Source organism: Paramisgurnus dabryanus, chromosome 3 (assembly GCF_030506205.2).
Source record: "Paramisgurnus dabryanus chromosome 3, PD_genome_1.1, whole genome shotgun sequence".
NCBI classification, from domain to species: domain Eukaryota; kingdom Metazoa; phylum Chordata; class Actinopteri; order Cypriniformes; family Cobitidae; genus Paramisgurnus; species Paramisgurnus dabryanus.
The window spans coordinates 20171580-20190380 of NC_133339.1; the positions used below are offsets into that span (position 1 = coordinate 20171580).

Below are 18801 nucleotides of genomic sequence, written 5' to 3' on the forward strand. Positions count from 1 at the left end.
AAAAGACAGATCAGCTGTACCGATTCTTTCTGAATAAACCTGAGCTTCTGGAGGTGTTCAAGCAACACACACAAAACATTATCCCACTATCACGTCATAACTTATGATTCGCTTTATGTTCGTGTTGTTTGCATTATATGCACACACTTGCCAATGCAGTTTTACTTACTTTTAGCAATAAGCAAACTCTGTGCTACACTGAATAAACAAACTAATGTATATCCATTGTTTTCATAAGGGGTTGTGCACACCAAAACTTTTAAACGCCTCTGGAACGTCGAATGCCAGCTGTTTTTCAGCTGAGTGCCAGCTTTCTTCAGCTGAGCGCTTTGGTAGCTGTGATACTTGAGGTGTGAGCCGGTTGGTTGTGATTGGACAGGCGTGTGAGAACTGACATTGATAAGTGGAACTTTCACCTAAAGTTGAATTTCTTTTAACTCTCGGCGCTTAGAGCTAAGTGTGGAAAAACCGCTGAGCGCTGGCTTTCAGCGCGTACAAAAAGCTAGCTGCTGGCTTATTTGAAAAACGCTGAGCTTCCATTGGAAACAATTGAAAACGTGCGCCGGTCGTGGGCGTAAAAGCTTTGGTGTGCATGCCCCCTAAGGGTGGGTTCTTTGGGAAGCTGAACAAGCTTAAATTTTCCTCAAAAACAACAACACTTTGGTGATGTTGATTTCGGGTCACCTCTTGATTGGTGTGCATGCTCTACTCCGGTTGATGTGCCCATATAAGGACTTCCACTGTACTTCCTTCCCTAAAATTGCCCATAAAAAAATCAAGCCAGATTGTTACGTATGAATCTTTCATGATGGGGAAAAAAACTTTCAGAAACTTGTACGAAAACCTGGGGAAGTGCATTTGGCACAGAAATACTCTTTATTATATACTTTTTTAACACTTTGCCTATATTTAGCTTGAGGAATCCAACTCTTAAACGGTGTTTATAAGTCAGCTTTAACCCCCCCCCCCTTAAAGTGTTTCTACTCTATCTATTTTTATTTGTTTCTATTAAAGTCTGTTTAAAAATGGTTCACACTGTTTTTACTGTCAGGAGAAAATTAACTGAAATGTTCATTTTATCAAATACACTTTCCCTTACACATATCCTACTCTTCTCAGGATTTTGTTTTATTCTGCCGATACTTTAAAAAGCAAAATGTATAAAACTGTTATTTTACTGTCATTTTTAAGTAACTAAACCTGGCTTTCACTATAAACGTACCAATAGAAACTGGCACGAGGAAGAAAGAACTGAAAAACATGATCTCAATATAGTGAATGACCTTCATAATGAAGAAATAAAGTAAGTGCTTTTCCAAATGGTACAATAATTTCAAATATAAATTCAAGATATTTTCCACACCACTAAGAGCAAGATGAAACATTGTCGTCTCGCAGCTGTTTTTCTCTTAACGCAGGCTTCATATTAAGTTTCAAAAATATATTTGTACAGACAGCTCAGAATAAATTCATTAATTTTGTAAGTGTAATTTACAATACCCAGAATGCTCCTCAATTACAAAAGGTTTTGCTTTCTTTGAACTCGCAGTTCTCTGAATTGTCAGCGCCGGTCTGTGTTTACTATTAATAGATTTTTCATTTCCGATAGTGCTGATGAGGTTCCTCTGAAGGTTCTCGCTCACAACAACTTCGTCGGCCGTTTGATTGGCAAAGAGGGTCGGAACCTGAAGAAGGTGGAACAAGACACGGACACAAAGATCACCATTTCACCGTAAGACATGATCATCCTAATTTGGATCGTAACACTTTTCTTTAAGACTGATTGGGTACTTGACTTCACATGGTAATCGTATGAGTGTCTCTCTGTGCAGACTGCAGGATTTAACCCTTTATAACCCTGAGCGCACCATCACAGTGAAGGGCTCTATCGAAGCATGCTGCCTGGCAGAACAGGAGATCATGAAGAAAGTGCGCGAGGCGTACGACAATGACATTGCTGCCATGAATGTGAGTTCGACTGACTGTGTCCACGTGATTTTGTGAGAGAAAAAATAAATAAAAAGTGGCTTATAAGTTCAATTAGACAATGACGAATGTTGTACTATTTTAACAAATTTTTCACAAGGCATTTGGTTTTTCAATAATGATTTGGTAAATTAAATCTAACATAACACTTTTATATATATAAAAAATGGTCAAGTTTGGTACCCATACCCCAAATGTGACCTCTGCATTTAACCCATCATCAAACGGAGCAACACCCAGAGAGCAACTAGGGGTTAAGCCACCCTTAATTAAGCGCACCACAGTCACAACCTGCCGGCTTTGAGACTCATACCAGCGACCTTCGGGTTACAAGCCTTACTCTCTTACTACTAAGCAACGACTGTCCCTTTAGTGTCAATCTTATCTGAGCGTCCAGCATTGATCTCCGTCATTGTTTTTTCACCAGCAACAGACTCATCTGATCCCTGGACTAAACCTGGGAGCCATCGGCCTTTTCCCACCATCAGGTGCTATGCCTCCACCTGCCCTGGGAAATTCTGTACCCGGACCCCCCTATGGACCTGTCGGGGTATGACCTATTTTCTCACTGTTCATAGTTACTGCCGTTACATAAATGCTCCTTTGGGATATCTTTTACGATCAGGTCGTTTTGTGACGTTAACCGCATGCTTCAACGTGATGCCCAAAAGGTTTTGTGTCTCCCCGCAGGCCGCTGAACAGGAGACCGTCCACGTGTACATCCCAGCTCAGGCCGTGGGAGCCATTATTGGCAAGAAGGGACAGCATATCAAACAACTGAGCCGCTTCGCTGGAGCTTCTATTAAGGTATGTTGGGGTAATCCTGTGTAAATTAAATGGATTTTACCCAAAAAATAAACCTAAACCTGTGTGTGTTCTCTGTTGAACACAAAATAAGATATTTTGAAAATGATGGTGAACACGCAGCTTATGGTACCCATTGATTTCCACAGTAGGAAAGTAAGTACTATGGAAGTCAATGGGTACAGTCACCTGTATGGTTTGCATCATTTATCAAAATATATTTTGTTTTCAGCAAAATAAAGAAACTCATGCACATTTAAAACAACAACAGCGTGATGACAGAAATTAAATTTTTGTGTGAACTATCCCTTTAATACTTCATTTAGAAATCTTGATAAAGTAACTAATGAATGTTCATTTGTCTTCAGATTGCACCTGCAGATGCTCCAGACTCAAAAATGCGTATGGTCATTGTCACAGGACCACCAGAAGCACAGTTTAAGGTCAGATATTTTGCAAAATGACTGATCATTACAATTCATTATTATATATAGCATATAGTTCTGGTTTCACAGACGATATTTGAACCTTAAAATACTTAGCAGTCCTAAATATCCTGATTTAACTTGGACTAAACTAATCCCTGTGTGTAGTGTTTCATAATCATAGTAAAAGCAAATATCAAAGCAAAGAATAATCTGAGAGATCGATGAGCTGATAGGAACAGCTTTTTGATAGAGATGCTGATAAATGAAGGTCTCTGTTGTTTAGGCTCAAGGCAGGATATATGGTAAGCTAAAGGAGGAGAACTTCTTTGGGCCTAAAGAGGAGGTCAAGCTGGAGACCCATATCAAAGTAGCGGCTGCTGCAGCAGGAAGAGTCATCGGAAAGGGCGGGAAAACCGTAAGTCATGCTGGATAAAGTTATTTTGCCTGACCCATTAAAGTCTAATGACAATAATTAAACTTTATATTCAGGTTTCTGAAGTTGTCCTGTACATTTTAAATGTTTTATTTCGAGGTAATTATTGTACAATTACATCACCAATATTACTGTTAAAGCTGTATAGATATGTGACATTAGCCATTAGATAAGGTATTACGTTCATTTTTAGAGCAAAATAAACCCTGACAGGGTTGTCAGGACCGTGTTTCGCTGCCAGTTACCCATTTTATTTATATTAGCATGAGAAAATACATACTGAGTGATACATTAAACGTATAAGTAAGTAGTACCCTGATGAGCAGCGTGTTATTAGTTTAAGCATTCATTTGTGGAAAAATAGACATCATAATGCTGTGACTGACCAATCAGAATCAAGTATCCCAAATAGCTGTATAATAATATTAGTTATGCAGGTATAATGTAACTCATAAAACAACAACAGGCTTTGTGCATTGGCCAATATTTCTGTAAGGGTTTATGCCTGTTACCTTTATCAAAAACTCCTGAAGATTAAAGCAAAGTCATGTTGTGCATTTATTGCGCTATACCAGGTCAAGTGGATAACAAAACATGAAAATTTCATTAAAGACTGAAATGTGTCTCATGTGTTGTTAGGTAAATGAACTTCAGAACCTCACTGCTGCTGAGGTTGTGGTTCCCAGAGAGCAAACCCCTGATGAACATGACCAGGTCATCGTCAAGATCATCGGCCACTTTTACGCAAGTCAGGTGAGTTGATGTGGAAAATAGTTTTGGTCTTTTCTCTTTTGTCTTGCGTTCCTACTCAACAGTAAATGTAAACTGAGATTGAGAGCATGACAAAACTCATATAAAAGATCAGTGGCGGAACTAGAATTTTTTTAATGGGGTGGCCAGGGGTGTCCAAAGCTACTTTAGGGGGTCCATAGTCCATAAAAGAAAATGACGTGTAACCATGTATCATAAATTAATCTTTTGATCGCATTAGATGTAAACATAATAACGGTGAATTTTAAATCTTTCTACTGTATTTCTTACATCTGATTTACTGTCTGTTAAAGGGATTCACCCAAAAATGAAAATTCTGTCATCATTTACTCACCCTTATGTTGTTCTAAACCTGTATTTTATTTTAATAAACACAAAAGAAGATATTTTGATTTCTAGTTTAACTTTAACTATTCATAAAATACATTAGCAATTTGTTTTCTTTGCAGTATTCAAGATCTGTAGTTGACAAAATGAAACAAAAGTAATTATTTTACTTGGACACACATCTCACATCTTTTTGAAAAAATATATATAATTGGTTACACCTTAAAAAAAATTGACTTAAGTGAGACAATGTAAGGTGACAAAATATTTCAAAACTATTTTTAGTTTTTTTTTCATACATATATTTTCTCACTTTAAGTGAAATATTTAATTTGAAAAAGCTTACTTCTTTAGGCAAGTTAATATAACTTTCACTTTTTACATAAATAGTAGATTTAGAAATACTGCAAATAATCTTGAAGTGTTTTTTTTATTTTGTTCTGCAGTTGCAGTAAGTACTTTGTTTTTAAACAAAGAAACAAAATAACTGTAGGAAATATTGTGTTCTTTAATAGCGCAGATTAAAACACTTGCATAACATAAGTAATAAAATACTTCTGAATTTAAAATTAATCATTTTTAATTAAAAAATAAAAGCAAAATCAGAATCTTACAAATTATCTCTTGGCAGTAGGCAAATTTTTTGTTTTCTCACGCACAATTTGTTTATAATTTAACATAACATTTTCATTTATATTATTTTCGAGTTATTTAAATTTTGTTGTAGTTTTTTAATATTTTTAATTAGTTTTTATTCTTTTAGATTTAGTTTTTAATTTTTAGATATAAGCTGCTTTAAGTTGTTTATTTCAGTATTAGTTTTGAGTGTTTTCAATTAATAATTTAGTGTCTCAACTTGACATCAGTTTATGCATTAGCTAACGTGAAATAAAAATACATTACAGGATTTTTCTGTATTTATTAATCTTAATGTAAGTTAATGCCAACACAGTTGATCATGTTAGTTCATTGTGCATTTTACGAATGTTAACAACTACAAATGTTGATTATAAAAATGTATTTGTAAATGCTAAAATCAACAGTAAGATTTTAAAAAGTTTAATATTTGATTTTTTTAATTAACAGACATGCTTTCAATAGTTTTAGTTACTAATAATCACTTTCTTTAGCTTGTATAATGATTTTTTGTCTCTTCTCCAGTTGGCACAAAGGAAGATCAGGGACATTTTGACACAAGTCAAGCAACAGCAGAAAGGAGGTATGGGTGGTCCACCGGCACCCCATCCACAGGGCATGGCTGAGCTTGGGTCACCACAGGCCCTGGCACCGGAACCCAGGAGGAAGTGATGGGCCGAGGCCCTAACCTAATCAGATGGACAGACAAATGGAGGACAAACGAGCGGATTGACTGAGAAAGTGACACACAGACCCAGCGGTAGACAGGGAGAAATGAGCATCACCATGAGAGGGACTTTAAAAGAAAAAAAGTTGTGAGGACACACGCTTAGTGAAAATGAAAAGGAACAAGAAATAAGTGTGTTGTTTTTTTGTTTTTTTTTTGAAAAAGAGAGACTAGAAAACAGAGACCAGATGCCAGGCCAGGTGGAGTGACTGAGGTTGGCTAGGTGATCCATCGAGTTGGAGCGCCCTCTTGTGAGAGTTTTTAGATAGCCGCTTATTAGGAATAAGGTATAATAGAGGGCCTTTGTTGATTAGTGCAATTCCCTTAAAAGTGTGTTTTCCTAAAGGGTTTAAGCTACCTAGGACCCTCAGCCATCAACAGTCACTTCAAAATTTTAACTTTTTTTTTAAAGATTGAGATATATGTATAGAAATGTTTATTCAGAGGTATTATTAATGAAATTCAGTGAGGTATAGATGGGGATAGAAAGAGAGAGAACAGAGAAACCATCTTTTTTTTTGGTGGGCGGAGTCACCAATCAGGTGACTTCTGCCCACCTGTCTCAGACATAAGGGGAGGGGCCAAAGTTGTTAACACTGCTCTTGAAGTCCCTCACAGTCAACTGTGGGGGTGAGAAGATGAAATATAAGACGAAAAATGAGGTTGTAAATATAATCTCCATGACTTTGTGTTGAAATGCTGCACGTTTGGCTGTCAGCGATCACGCGACCGGCTTGAAGTTCGTGAGGGCGTAGGCCCAAAAAAAAGCTTCGCTTTCAAGCCGATTGCCGATTGGCTGGCAGAACGTGTGGCGAGAGTTCAGTAAATGTGTGCGGGCTGAAGATGACCTCTGCAGTTATATTGCAGTGGCTCAGCTTTGGGATGCATAAACACACCTATCCCGCCCTAAATCACGCCAGCGATGACCGCTGCAGCGCTGCTCGCACCCTAACGGCATATTTTATATATATTATATATATATGATATGTGAGTTAACCTGGCCCCTCATTGCAAAGAAGCAGGCAGATCGAGCAATGGACATTTCAGTATTAAAACAAATAAGACCATCTTTTGTGAAACGGTATTTTATCTATTAAGGAATGTTTCGAGTACATCACAAATTTGAATCGTCCTCTGAAAACCTGGCCTTCAAACTGTTTGTTGTTTTTGGTTTTCTTGAGAATAATATGTGAAGTATGCAGTGACAGGACAAAGCAAGTTTGAATGCCAGGTTTGAAACAAGGCCTCGAGTCTGCCTTTAGGGTCGAAGGTCAAGATCAGGTGATGATGAAATGGTTTCTGTGTTCTCTCTTTCCCCCTTTTTGTTCTGGTGAGGTTGCCAGAGACCTGGTGTTGCCTCATTGATCTTAGAACAGATTAGATTAAATGAAATTCAAAAATAACAAAAAAACTACCTCAGGGTATTATTACCTCAGTATTCCTAATTTGTTTTCATTTCTTCTTCTTTTTCTTTTTTTGCTTGCTGGTGTTTTATAAAAAGCTGATAGTCTTGAATATTTTATTTTTTTATGGAAAAAATATTTTTAGTTTTTTGTCTGGTTGCTTCGTTTTCCCTTATTTTCCGTATGCGTGGACGAATGACTGCGATTTTTTTTTTCCTCAGCTCAACAGGACACCCGAGGAAATTTTGTTTGGTGAGGGTGGTTTCACCACGTTGTGCCTGGGTGTCCTTAAGAGCTGCATTTAAAATCATTGGCCAATGGGAAATGGGAAAATTCATATGATTTGTCATAAGTGCACAATTTTATACCACAGGTCTGACGTATCATAAAATATGATTGTATGTGTGTCACACAAGCAAACAGACCACAGACAGCTGAGAATGGTCTTGTATGAAGTGCTTTCGTTTGTGCACTTGTGGTTTAATGGTGTGCTCTGAAGGTTTAGGTTTTAAACTCCATAAGCAATTATATGAATCGTTGGTTGACTTGTTTGAAAGGGCTTTTATGGATTCCTTGATAATGTTTTTTAGCTAAAGGATGTCAACCTTTTTGAATGTAGATCATCAAACATATTATTTTGGATAGAGGCTCCTTATTCCCCATTGTGTCCTGTATGAATGCGTGCGAGTGCGTTTTCTAGTTTTAATGAGTTTAGGTGTTAAATCTTTTGTTGGGGAAGTGGTTTGGGTGTTTCAAAAAGGCAGAACATTTGAAAAAACACTCGGTCAAACTCCTTTTATAAGCTGACTCAAACATTAAAGGTACCTTTCGAAAAACGGGAGCCAAAAAAATCGAATTCAACCTGTAAATAACCTGTTGGACGTAGCAATCAAAAAACAGCTTTTGTATTTTTAGAATAAAATGCTAATTGGATTAAGGATGGATAGATGTAGAGATTAAGCTGTTAAAGATGGATGGACACTGCCAGAATGTGACCATTTCACCATCTTTGTTTTTTAAGCTTCCTTTTTCAAACACTAGGTGACGTTCTTCTGTTCTCAGCTTGAGGCTTGAACTGGTCACCGAATGAATGCTATTACCCTTCAGGCGGGAATGAAGTCCAGATTCGGCCCGCAGATTTCTGTCAGACACCACGACACACTCGCACACTTTCACTCTGTTCAGACTGCAGCTATTTTAATTTTTTCGACAGCAAGCTTTATTTGGACATGACATCTGGTTGCGAACTGTTTCATTGATATATATATATAAAAAAACACACAAAAAAATGTAAGCAAGAAATATTAACATAACAACAGATTTCATATAACTAACATACTTGTGACAAAAAAAGAGACATAGTGGATATGTTATGTAATTGCATTTAATTTTTTCTTTTATTATTTGGGTGTTAGGTTTAAGTGGTGAGAGGGATTTATGGCCTGGTCAGTTTTAATGGAGAGGTGGACATTCCTTCAAAGCCTTATTTTATCGTCTATGAATTCGTTCTTTTTTCTTTCTTTTTTTTGTCTTTGAGATCCCCCTCCGTTTTTACCCCACGTTCTTTCATCCCTTTACACCATCGATGCCTTCATCCATTCATTTCCGTGTTTTTTTGTTTGTTTTCATTAAATGCGTTGTTATGTGAATCAAAAGAGATGTCGTTTCAGAACGCCCTCTCTCACGCTGGCCTTGTTTGTGACGGTTTTCTCCGTTCAGTTCAGTCGTTTGACGTTTAATTTCTTCTTTTAGTTTTATTTTCAATTTTTTTTTTGCCTCAAACAGTCTACGTTTATTTAGTATGGATTATATTTAGATTTCTCCTCCTTGATCAGAGTTATTATGCACAGATACACTGCTACTAGTAGATTTGACATACTAACAAGTAATTCATTCTTAATGTTATACTTGTGCCAAACCAGGATCCTGTTTATTCTTTCCTCTTTTGTACTCTATGATAAAGGAGCTACTTAAGATAGCGCACAGTCAGATTTCCTCAAGTACTGTGAGAAGGTCTCCTGTTTGGCACTTGGAAACGTTTTCTTTCTTTTTTTCCCGAAGTCCTTCGCAGTTATTCTCTGTGGTAGGGGCTTAAACGGTATAAAGCAGTTTTGTTAGCATACTTGCGCTTGGAAAAGAGACAGTATGTTGTATACTTATGCAATTCTGTGACGAGCCGGACAAAAGGCTTGCCAAGTGTCGATTGTTATGGACTGTTAACTGTCTGCTGAGATGTCCATGACGAGGAAGTGATCACCCCATCCGTTGTATTGCAGTGCATAGACGTACACGTATAGACCACAGATTGAACCTCAGCATAGTTGGGTGTGATCATCATTTTATCGTTGCATGCCACTGTTGTATCTTATCGTGCTAGTGTCTGGCCTCTCCTTAAGGAAAACATTTGGGTGCTACAAATACGACTCGAACCTCACATAACTAGGAACGCTACCTCAATACTTAGCCATAAGATTGTTTTTATCAACCAGGCAAGAGCAAAAGTGCATGTTACATTACTTTTTTAATTTATTTTAGCTTCTCATTACTTTAGAGGTTTGGTTAGAATTTTACTTCTTCAGCTCGGGACTTCGATTAAAAAAGGCGGCTAAACTTTGGGGGACGGGGTGAAGGGCAAGAAAATGTATGCATGGTTTGTGCAAGTGTGAGGAGGAGAAACAAGCTCGACAGATAATTGTGATTTATAAGTACAACCTGTGAAATTCCTCGGTTTTGTTTTTCCCTTATATCACGAAGTCTTACTCGAACACTTCGGAATCCTTTATTTGGGTGGGTGGCTATTATACCGCAGATTGACGGTTATTGACTTGCAGCTTGAGGGAAGACGAGGCTTGTTAGATGTTTCAAATTCACAAAACGATAGGAGGCATATTCTGTTACCTCTGTAGACGAAACACATTGTAGTGCCTGTATTTTAGCATCTCAATCTCCTTTCCCACCATAATGGGACCACTCTACCTCCACGCCATGCAGCCTTGACCTATCATTACTTGGACCCTTCTTCAGTTTGATTATGTTAGAAGTTGCCCTCTTCTGGCTGATGTCGAAACACGTTTCACCTTGACTTTTTGATGGCTGTGGTTAGGATGAGTGAAACTAGATTTAAATCAGCAATAAAATGGCACATTCTGTCCCGAGCATCTACTAACATTCTGTCGCACATCTGTAGTCCCCTTTTAATAATTCACCCCCTATTTGACAGGGCACAAAACCTGTAACCATGTATTTTAAATTTTTTTTAATCTACCTCTTAGAGAGAAAAATGCAAACGACTAGGACAGATCGTTTAACTTAAATAGGACACAGAAATTTTTAAAAATCTTAAACTTAAATCAATCATATTAAAAAAGACTTCAGCAACTGGTTAGCAACAACTCTATATAGTGTAGTGGATAGAAAACTTTACTTCCAAAGACTTTTTCTCCAGTTGTTTATGAAATTGTTTTGGAAGAATTTGGAAATGGAATAAATGAAATGTAAGAGGGGAAATAAAAAGACTTTCACTATCCGATCTTTCTCTATTTCGATTAAACTGATTTTCATTTTTAACTTACAAGTTCTTCATCGTTTTATTTGATTTATATTTCTGATGGCTTTTTAAAATGACATAGGATTGTATCTCTTATGTTTGCAATAGAATTTGCTGTATTTCTCTGTGAACCACGAAATAATAGTATCTTTTCAGGCCACACAGTGCAGCATGATGTTGAAATCATTTTATTGTAACACTTCACCATAAGTTTGGATTTGTTAACATAAGCTAATGCATTGGGTATCATGAATTAACAATGAACAACAGAATTGGCATTTATTAATCTAGGTTTGTTAATTCGTAAAGATGCTTTGTTCATTCATGTTCGTAGTACATTGTTAATTTGTCCCTGAATTTTGAAAAATATATTCGTATTTGTCAAAATAATATTAACCAAGATTAACACAAACTATAAAGTGCTGATTATTATTACATGTTATTTTATTGCATTACCTAATGTTAACACATTCAGTCTTATTGTATCTGTTCTCATTATTTTTTATTTTACTTGTAATGATACAATAGAAGAGTAAAGGTCTGTTTAATAAAATAAGGCACATTTTAGGAGCTGAGAGAGAGGAAGGAGAACATTTATCAGACTACCTTGTCCCTTCACCCTCCTTACTGCAGGTGCCACAGATATTATTGGGACTTTCAACTTCTGCCTGCCTGATTTTCTTTCATTTTCATCAACAATTGTTTTCAACTTCTTGTAAAGAATACAGAGCATAGATATGAATGTGACAATAAAAGACGAGTAAACGGTGTTTTATTGTGTCTGGACTCAAATGGTGTGTTTGTCAAATGTTACGTATATAAGAACCATAATGATGAAGTGACACTTAAATTCATTTAGGTAAAATCATTGTTTTTCTGTTTTAATTAAAACTGGTGTTGGGGTAAATTCAGACAGGGTAAGTGGAAAATATAAACACAGGTCAATAAGCCTATATTAAAAGTTTAATACACATGATTACATTTAAAAATGTACTTTGAATATCTGATATTCTTTTAAAATTGAAACACCTGCTTTCAATCTTGATGCACGCAGAATTTGTGCAAAATTGATGGGTTTTGAAGATAAATGTTATTATTATATTTTTATTTATGTGCATATTTAGCTACATATATTTGTTTTAAACCAAACTGTCATTTGTGATAAACGAGCTAATTATTTAAAGTTCACAATTGGATTTTTATTTTGTTTGGTTGCATTGTTGCCTCTTTTGATTAGCCTATTTTTACACTGCAATTATGAAATGGTATTTTAAATAGCCAACACAGTTTATATTCCAAATAAAGCAACTGAAATACAACTTTTATTTTTTATTGTTTACATGTTACAACTTATACTAGAAACGTAATGCAAATGCTTTTCTATATGCTGATATAAGCAAAATAATTTATTTTATGTAGGCCTAATTTATAAATGTTAACTCTCATTTTTGTAGTCTTAAGTCCTGATATAAAACATTAATAGTAAAGATTAATACAATGTTATTAATTTATTATAAATAATTATTCTGTATAAATGTACTATAATTTACAAATAACTTAAGTCATATTTATTATATAACGTAAAGTTTTCATCCAGATAAATCTGCTTTCGGATCTCTCTCTTGACGTTGATGACGTACGCGTAGGCTTCTGTTCATTGGGCAAAGTTTAGACCAATCAGTGACGAGAGGGTAAGTTTCAAAACAGAAATGGCGACCGAAAGAATCGAGGCGTAAGTATTGCCAAATATTAAATAACTAATCGATGTTGATGAGTTAAATATATTTAAATGCATTCATATAGCGCCGCACTTACGTTTAAATGCTTTGAAACACTTCGCTTATTCATTGTTTTGCGTATGCTGACGGTTAACGTAAACAGAAAACGTTTCCGCCCTTTTCAGAAATTCACCATGGTAACCAAATGTTCATCTTTACTAGTGTATTTCTATCAAATTGCTGTAATTTTAATCACATCAACAAAAATTAGTTCATTGTCAATTGAAGACGTGCGAAAAGCGGCAAAACGGTGAAGCGGAGCTGGTCCGCACGCCTTGCTCGTGCACCCAAAACCATTCCTCTTCCACGGACACGGCTCTTCACAGCAGGCACCGTTAAAGATAAACATATTTGCACTAAATTCTGCACAAAACGCTTCCACTACATGAGAAAAGCTGTAGCCGCGCGGCGATTTGGGCACGGGATTTGGGATTCATGTGATGAATACTGAGGTTACCACAGCATTATATACATCAATAATAAACTTTGATTTCAGATTACTGGAAAGGACTGATCCCAACATCTTAAAATCATGCAACACCACAGAACTGCAAGAAACAGGAGAGGGAGAAATCATGGCTCCTTATCTGATGGTAAATTTAAGCTTTATCAAAACCTAACAAATCAGCTGTAACAAACTGAACTGTCTTTGTATAAGTAGTAAATACATTAATAAACACTGTACATCTTTCTGTCTGTTTAGGACTGCAGACGTAAACAGAAGCATATATTCAGACAGCTGTGTGTAGTGGATGACATGGTAAAACTGTTGGCAGGTCTAGAGTCTGTGGAAGAACTGCTGAATGAGCCAAGTCCCCAAAACCCCGGTAATACAAACACAGACTTTCATCTAGATCAGCCTGTCATGGTTTCGATTTACAGGGATCACACAACAGTACACTGACTAATAAAGTGCAAAGCTAGAATGCACTTAGTGGATAAAGCATCTACCAAAAGCATACATGTGAATGTAAAATTATGCATGCTTACAAATGATGTCTTGGCTGTGTGTGGGCATGCAGGGAATGATGCTCGGGCTGCGTGGAAGGCTTTAAAAGCAGAATATCAGGAGAGAGTTCAGAAGGTGGAGGAGCTGATCGGGTCCTTTCAGGTCAACATGGAGGAGCTTCAGGGTAGACGGCAGAAACTGGAGAACCTGCTCTCCACTTTACAGAAAAAGGTGCTCAGAATAACCTTTTTTTTTTATCCAATTAGTCAAAAAATGCTGTTTTTGTAAAGCAGAACAAAGGGCTTTACTTTTGAATATTATTTTTCAGAAGGAGGAGTGTAAAGAGAGAGAAAGAATCGCGGCTAAACAGAATCAGAGAGCTGAGGTAAGAGATCCACTCATTCCAGACTTTACCCTGCTAAGGCCAGGTAGCCCCATAAACCTTTACCCTTTTAACCATAACAAATAAGAACGGCTGTGGAATAAACTTAATTTCCATCGATTGTTCTCGCACACAGAAACAAATTGGCTTTCAGCTGGAGGATTCACTGCAGGCAGCCCAGAACGCCTTGAATGTGTGCAATTCACGTCTGTCTACGCTCAATGAGGAGGTTAATGAGCAGTTGGTCCGTGTTAGTGAATGGACATTATTAAAAGATGCGTAAGTCTGTATATGAAAACGTGCTGTGTAATGTAGCCAAAGTTTGAGTTTATTGTCTAGTTTTGGATTTTCTGGTTGAAAGAGGTCACATGACGCAATTTCATGTTTTCCTGTTTGTGCATATAAACGATTTCAGCAGTAAAACTAACACAAACACGGCTTTCGTGAAACAAACACAAAGAATCAATAACAACAAAGTTATTTTATAGTCAGCCATCGCGTGCGACGTTAAGGGACCTGTCATAGTCCCTTAAGTTTTTAGGGGAAAATGGGACTTAAGGACTTTGTAGCAACGCACAGCAGAACTTAAGGTAATACTTTAGCATTTAAGGGTTAATACCTATCGACCGCCTTATGGTTCCCTAAGTGAAGACTTAAGGGTTTTTCTTGCAACCCATTTTTTATTAAGGTTAACCTTAACCTTATATTTAAGGGATTTCTTAGCTTAAGGACTTTCATGCATCCGGGCACTGGCCATTAAACAAAGAGAGACTGAAAGTTAAGTTCCGCCCAGGAGCATAACCGCGACAACGACCATACGTCCAATGAAACCGTCTGTAGAAGATCCGTAAAGTCGCAAAGATTAAGTCTCAAACCCAAAGAGATATTCCTTCCAAAAGTGAAGGCTTATCCCCACCTTACTAAAATGCCTTATTCTAACACGCCCCCACAATCTGCGTCACGGTGTGGGAAGATTTGCATAACACCGCCCAAATCTATACGCAAATAAAGAAGGCGTAACTTCTTTATTTTTGCTCTAGTGTTGTTTCTGCCGCCACTGTGCTTTGGGAGATATTCCAATCCATATATGGCATAACACTTCCATCACATGCTTGAGATATTTGGCCAATCAAAATGCACTGAATTAGTGAGCATTATCTATATGTATGAAATAAAGTATCTATTCAGTCCTACTTTAAGATGTCAAAATGTCTTGACATATTTGCAGAAAATAAATAACCAAGCCTCTTCCAATTTATTTATCTCTTAGGTTGCAGACGTTAGTTACAGGAACGCAGAGAAATATGCAGTACAGATTGTTGTCAGTGAGACCCTCTGAGCTGTGCCTAGAGATTCTGCCTCGGGCTGCTGGGAAATCACTTGAACCTCTGCAGGTCTCCATCACCATGACAACCGATGACCATTTTCATCTTCAGGTATTGCGTCCTAGTATATATTCATTCACGCTGGTTGTCATTATATATACACATGTATGTGTTGTCCTCTGGGTGTCGAAACTTTTGAGTTGCTACCACGACGCCCTTCCGACTGAGCTATAGGCACACAGTTTAATATATATATAGTATAATATTATACATTTGCTGTATTGGACCACCTCTTTTTTATCTGTAGGTGCTTCAGGGAACTGCTGGCCTTGTAGAAGAAGCAACAGAAGGTCAGCTTAGACAAGTGAGTGTTGCTTTGGAAGAGGTGATGGAGCGCTACATTAGTCAAGGAGAGATGCTTTCAGAGATTCAAGCTCTGCACTCAAGGTACATGATCTTAAATACAGGTAAAGGCAGGGTATCTGATTTTGAAAATGCTAACTGTAGCCTACTAGCACTGAAATCACGATCCCACCCTCCATTCAAATCGCAATCCAAAGCCACGCCTCCTCCAAAACACATGAACACGCACAGACCAGAAATCCACGGTCCACATGTCTCATTCACCAGTGAGAAAACTTTGCAGGACAAAGTGAATAATATTACCAAAATAATCAACATAGACAACTGTTTTAAATCGGAATTAGCATGTTTTCGGTACTGTAGTAAAGGAACACAAACTTCATAAGCAACTAAGGGTGTCACATTAAGTCACAACCTCGAACTTCGAATTAAAAAATGGAATTGTCGATTCTGCCACACCCCATGTCATGTCCGGACGGCTTGCCAAGCGGGAAAAAAAACACGTGTTGAGTGCTCAGAGTCAACCTCCTCTAACTTAGCTAGCTACAGATCGAAGCATGATTAGAATCGAGAAAAAAAGTAATTGAATTGAGGATTTGGAGAATTGTGACACCCCTATAAGCAACACAATGTTTAATCAAAGTAGAATATCTGAATCCATTTAAATACAATCATATCGCGCACCTACCTTAGCAAAATAAACATTGCAACGACCCTTTCAGGCCCTTTGCCTCCTGCAGCTGTTTGCATCTCGTGGTAAATCAGTAAAGTTACCGACGTTAATTTGGGTTTTTGCTCTTTGCTGATCCAGACAGTTTTTTGACGTATGGTGTCTGCGTGAACCGGTTGGGCAGTGGCATATGCAAAACACATTCACAGATGAGGGGGCAAAAATTGCGTCCAATTATTGCGTTATATCCGAGTTCAATGATTTGTAGAACATTTTTTGCCCTATGCCTTTCACAGATGACATATATTTATATAAAAAAATTAATCAACTTAAAAAATTTAATTATTTTTAATTTAATTATATGCCTTTTTTCTTTTTTTTACATTCCCTTATTGTATAGTTGTATCTATTATTTTTGTTCTAGATTTTTAGGCTTTAATGTAAATGTTATCTGTAAGCACGGGGGTCTGAGAGTAACGCAATGTACTGTATATGTGGAAGAATTGACAATAAAGCATACTTGACTTAAACATAGTGATTGCTATCGGGATGTAAGGAGATTTTTAATCAGCCTTTTAACTAAAAATGTTTCTGGATCAAATCAGATACCCTGCCTTTAACAATAAACAACAGTAACGGTAAGCTTTGCTTCTTGCATCTCATTCACAACTTGACAAATTTGGTTTGCAACCCCCTTAGGTTTGCAATTGATTGGTGTCCAGCTGAAAGGCTTCTAATTTTTCTAAAGACTGCGACCACAGTGTGTCATCTGAGGGTCGGGGAGGGTTACCCATCACATGGCCGAGCAACTCTCATCTCTGTGAGAAAAGATGGAAACTTGCTTGATATCACCGATCTGCAGGTGAGCTGATACGAATCAAAGCATAAATTCATCAAGTTGCAAAACGAGTTATGCAAATTTGCATCATATTCAAACTTTCATTTAACTGCAAATAATAGCAGCTAACTGCTTAGACTCTTACATGTTTTTTTTTTTTTTTTTTTTGCAATAATTTTTGTTCATTTGCTATTTTCAGCCCACCACGAAACATCCTGTCCTGACAGAGTGGCTTGAGTTTCTCACCTCCGATCCTAACATCTGATGTCACAGAGCGTACTCCAGCGTCAGTGAGGACAACCATGAGTGCCAACCGATGAATCACACATAAGTCAGAGACTATTACACAATAATCATCTGGAATGTACAGTTGTAGTTGTATTTTGTTTAATGAATGAATGAATATTTGTAGAGTGCATTTTTTAATATTGTGTGTCTTTTCACAGTAAGGAATTGCATTTAGACTGTTCACCAATACATTCGAGCAAATAAGCATTTTAATTACTGTCTTGTTTTATTTTATTTTTTGTATGATTAGCAACAAAATCAGACAGTTACTTCCGCTGATTGTGTACCAATATCATGTTTAACTATCCTAGCAAATAAAAGTTTATCAAATGTTATACAGTCAACACTAGAGGGCAGCTCCGTCACTCTCCTCACATGCTTATTGTTGCATCCACCACAAGTCTGACGTAACAGATTAGGTAACAATTTAAACTGTGGCTAAAGCTTCAGCCTAATTCTTATGACATTTAGATATTGATTTTTCTTTTTTACTGTACAAGAAAGTCATTTTCACCTTTTAAATAACCACATTTCTACCCACGGTCAGGTTGAGACACTTGTATCTGCACAGCTGCTTTCTGTACCGCTTATCTGCCCTCTAGTGCTGCATGACAAGAGCTGTATTGTTATTGGCTAAAATGGATCTGAGCGTTGTTCTGGATTGAGCCAATGGGGAGCTGTGACACTCTGATTATGTGGACACAATGACCCAGTTCTAGTGACTCTCTTTACAGCTTATTTTGGTCTGTGTAATGAATGATAAGGTGTGGTGTGCTTTGATAATTGTCTTTAGAGATCAGATTTTATATCCACCAGGGGAAAATTTAGGCAAGGATAGGCAATTTGTGGTATTTGACCTGACGTCACATTGGTACACCATGTTCATCATTTAAAATCAGATTTAACGGTTTATATGATCTTCTAAGATCTGTCTTTAAAAAATTGTCAATATGTCCACTGTTCATACTTAAATTTTGTTTGTTTTATATTTGTTCTTATATTTTTCTGTTTGCTAATTTGGTTGATATAGTCATCTCTCCACAGCATTGTTTAATCTTATCAATAAGATGTTATCTATAACAGCAGAGCTCATAGAGGATAAAATATATCCTTTATATGCGATAAACACTTTATCTCAATGCATCG

The 18801-nt window shown here is 37.0% G+C and overlaps 2 protein-coding genes across 4 annotated transcripts in view; both read left to right on the forward strand.

Annotated features, from left to right (window-relative positions):
* igf2bp1 (insulin-like growth factor 2 mRNA binding protein 1) overlaps window positions 1–11832 on the forward strand; it is a 40319-nt gene extending 28487 nt beyond the window's left edge. Inside the window, exons 8-16 of one of the 3 annotated variants that reach the window (XM_065277805.2) lie at window positions 1229–1303; window positions 1610–1732; window positions 1833–1968; window positions 2414–2536; window positions 2677–2793; window positions 3159–3233; window positions 3502–3633; window positions 4291–4404; window positions 5911–11832. In XM_065277805.2, the coding sequence (XP_065133877.1) occupies window positions 1229–1303; window positions 1610–1732; window positions 1833–1968; window positions 2414–2536; window positions 2677–2793; window positions 3159–3233; window positions 3502–3633; window positions 4291–4404; window positions 5911–6057 (1042 nt within the window). In that variant the 3' untranslated portion in view covers window positions 6058–11832. The remainder of the gene's footprint in view (window positions 1–1228; window positions 1304–1609; window positions 1733–1832; window positions 1969–2413; window positions 2537–2676; window positions 2794–3158; window positions 3234–3501; window positions 3634–4290; window positions 4405–5910) is intronic. The other 2 variants (XM_065277806.2, XM_065277807.2) reach the window with 2 other exon arrangements.
* Window positions 11833–12744: 912 nt separating this feature from the next.
* On the forward strand, window positions 12745–18757 carry LOC135733699 (uncharacterized). Its single transcript, XM_073813875.1, has 10 exons — window positions 12745–12794; window positions 13337–13433; window positions 13544–13667; window positions 13863–14020; window positions 14118–14174; window positions 14308–14450; window positions 15442–15607; window positions 15804–15943; window positions 17229–17391; window positions 17567–18757. Exons 1-10 carry the CDS (start codon window positions 12772–12774, stop codon window positions 17630–17632), a joined length of 1137 nt encoding a protein of 378 aa, XP_073669976.1. The 5' UTR covers window positions 12745–12771; the 3' UTR covers window positions 17633–18757.
* The last annotated feature ends 44 nt before the right edge of the window (window positions 18758–18801 follow it).

Excerpts from the sequence above, each read along its gene's own strand:
- LOC135733699 (XM_073813875.1), top strand. The coding sequence starts at position 12,772 with ATGGCGACCGAAAGAATCGAGGC. Across the intron at positions 13,434-13,543 it reads TCATGGCTCCTTATCTGATG|GACTGCAGACGTAAACAGAA; the intron begins GTAAATTTAAGC and ends CTGTCTGTTTAG. Across the intron at positions 14,451-15,441 it reads TGGACATTATTAAAAGATGC|GTTGCAGACGTTAGTTACAG; the intron begins GTAAGTCTGTAT and ends TTTATCTCTTAG.